Consider the following 2,960-nt stretch of genomic DNA (forward strand, 5'->3'; position numbering starts at 1 on the left):
TCATTAGAAGATATTGAAATGCGGACTTATCTTTTAAAATTTTAAATGAAGTGAAAATAATACTTATACTAGCTTCATTTTATTTTGAGAATCATGATGACATCTAGATATAAGTCAAGTATATATATTCACGCGCAGAGATAAATTGTATATAATTCCATATATGATCGATTATTATATAAAATGTTTTCTTTGAGAATGGATCTACATTTTTAAAAGAAATTTTACATTTGCATTCAGTACAAATTTGTTTGTGAAAGATACATTGAGTACACCACGAGCAGGAAAAAAACTGGATTAACAAGTTATTAAAAAGATATCTCTTTTTTTTTATAGCTCTAATCATGCTCCAGATCTCAGTTGTTTCCATTTCACTAACCGTTGCAGGAAATCCATAACCTGTTAGAAAGAAAAAAATGTAGTCAGCTATGTGCACAATATACATAAATTGTTTAAGGACTTGTAAAACACTTAATATGAACTAAATATTTATATCGAATTATAGATATCAATTTACCTCATCAGGCTCTTCCAAAGAGTAAGACGCGTTAGTCTCCTTTGGAGATTTGGAAACAAGAATGCCAAGACCCTGTCTTCTTTCTCTCAGTATCTATAACATCAAATTTATTTCGATCATCGAAAAATATTTTTAAAATATGAATCTTCCTGTCATTACGAGGTTCTATATATATATGTACCTTAAATGCATCTTCGTCTGTGCGATCATCGCCGATGTAAAGGGGAAAAACGTTGGTACAATTAGCGTACCCTACACAAGCCAATACTAATTTAATTAATAGCCATTGATCTCAACACTAATCATATTACTCATAATTAATTATTCAATGAAGATTTTACCAAGTGACTCTAATAAAAATTCGAGGGCATTGCCTTTATCCCATTTAATGATAGGTCGAATTTCCAAAACCTGAACGATCATACCAAAACATAAACCCGTTAATTAAGAAAATAAACTCTAGTCACGTTAAAAAGTAGGAACTAATTAATTGTTAGTATCTTACTTTTCTTCCTTGGGTAAGACGGAGCTTGGGGTAGTCCTTCATTACTGATCGAACTTGATTAGCCAAATCACTCCAGTTCTGTCAGTATATAAACAAATTTACTGATTGGTTAATATTATTTTTTATTGCATAAAATGGAATATTAAAAAAGAATATTATCGTACTTTCTCATCGACGCGTCGGAAGTGGACAGAGACACAAAACTTGTTGTTCTCTACGTTGGCTCCGGGAGCTGATTTTGTTTTCTCCATTAATCTTTGATACACCTGAACCAAAACATATAAAATACTGTTAGTAACAATAAATTCGTTTATTCCTATTATTCAAATATAGTAGACTGAAGAATGAAGGAGAATGTGACCTCGTCGATCATGGGGAGGAACTCTGTAGCTGGTTGGCAAAGAAGAGATTTATCCTGTAATTTATACAATAACAATTAAAATTGAGAAAAATATATAATGAATTATTTATGTTAAAAGTATAGAGAAAAAAAAACTTACTGCCTCATACTTGGAGCCTTGCTCTGGCCCTTTGATGTCCATTCCATGACTTCCAGCATAATACAACTCGGTCAATTTCACGAAATTATAAACCTGACAAGTATCATCATTATTTTAATTAGCTTCAATATATATATAATCATTACTAATAAGATCGTGTTATTTGAAAACTTATATACCTTTTCTCTGCATCTCCCACTAACTATGGCAGTCGGAAAACAATTTGCTAGGTTCCTCACTGTTCTTCTCATCTAAAAATCAGACCCAAAAAAGAATAAGCCAAAACACTTTCAATAAGTACATTTTTTGTTAGGTTTTAGAAATGAACCTGCTTAGACATGAAAGCTTGATCTGGATCATCAACAATGGGAGATAAAGTGCCATCATAATCCAAAAACATAACGATTTGTTTTCCTTCCGAAGCATGAAGAATCTCTTCGAACATTTCTAAAGCAGATGGATGTTCTTTCTGCAAAATTATACAGTTTCATTTATTATAAGAAAAAAAACCAACATAAATTAGAGCTTGATAATCATTGACTAATATACGTACGAGCCAAGAGCTTTGTTTCATCAAAGATTTGAGATGAGTAGGAGAACAAGCTCTCATGGAATCAACCCATGAATTGATTAGTCCTCCTCCATTGTTGATGATAAGATCTTGAAGAACTTTCTTCTTTGCCGTCGTTACATCCGTATTTGATTTATTTCCTGTTTCTTTGTCCACATGTTTTGTGTTTTCTTCAATGAATCTTACTGAAAACAACAAAAGGAACAGAAAAAAGATAAGGATATGTGAAACATATAAGTGTGTTTATGCACTAATTCTAACTAACTAAACAATTTACCCATTGTGTGCGAATGAGAAAGAAAATGAAATTTGAGTTGTGAAAACAGAGTGAGAATGTATGTGTGTGGGCTTGAGAGAGACAGAGGCTGAAGTGTGGTATGGTCTGTATTTATAGTTACAAATTATTGTAGGAAAAAAAAACAACAACTTTAATTTTTTGAACAACATTTGAACTTAGCTAAAAAGGAAAAAGAAAATTCAGATATTGTGGTGTGTGTGAACGCTGGAACCCATTTGAGTGTGGGTCTGATTACTACTCCTATATGGTTAGTGGGCCCCACAAAGCGGCTTTTCCGTTCTCACCGATCATTAAGTTCAATTTAACGTTGCAGCGTTCCCGGCAACCGCCATCGTGGTCCCCTCCCATTAACACTATATGCCTTTTCTAATATTTATTCTTATTTTGTTGCTGGTTCTAATTTGTTTTTATTAGTAATCTTCCTGTACTCGAGATAAATATAATACTTCTTCCATTTCATATTAAGCATCTTTTTAGAAAAAAAATTTCGTTACAAAGTAAATATCGTTTTTCGATTTTCAATGCAAAATTTATTTTTTAATTGGTTGAAATATGATTATTTGTATAGA

The 2,960-nt window shown here is 31.9% G+C and overlaps 1 protein-coding gene across 1 annotated transcript; it reads right to left on the reverse strand.

Annotated features, from left to right (window-relative positions):
• Positions 1-332: 332 nt before the first annotated feature.
• Positions 333-2,444, reverse strand: LOC106343794 (probable trehalose-phosphate phosphatase H). Its single transcript, XM_013783107.1, has 12 exons — positions 2,371-2,444; positions 2,076-2,278; positions 1,851-1,991; positions 1,702-1,773; positions 1,523-1,615; positions 1,384-1,437; positions 1,187-1,288; positions 1,023-1,100; positions 859-928; positions 699-769; positions 518-610; positions 333-399 (listed from the first exon to the last, which is right to left on the reverse strand). The coding sequence occupies exons 1-12, from the start codon at positions 2,372-2,374 to the stop codon at positions 343-345; spliced, it is 1,038 nt and encodes a 345-aa protein (XP_013638561.1). The 5' UTR covers positions 2,375-2,444; the 3' UTR covers positions 333-342.
• Positions 2,445-2,960: the final 516 nt, after the last annotated feature.

Source organism: Brassica oleracea, chromosome C1 (assembly GCF_000695525.1).
Source record: "Brassica oleracea var. oleracea cultivar TO1000 chromosome C1, BOL, whole genome shotgun sequence".
NCBI lineage: Eukaryota > Viridiplantae > Streptophyta > Magnoliopsida > Brassicales > Brassicaceae > Brassica > Brassica oleracea.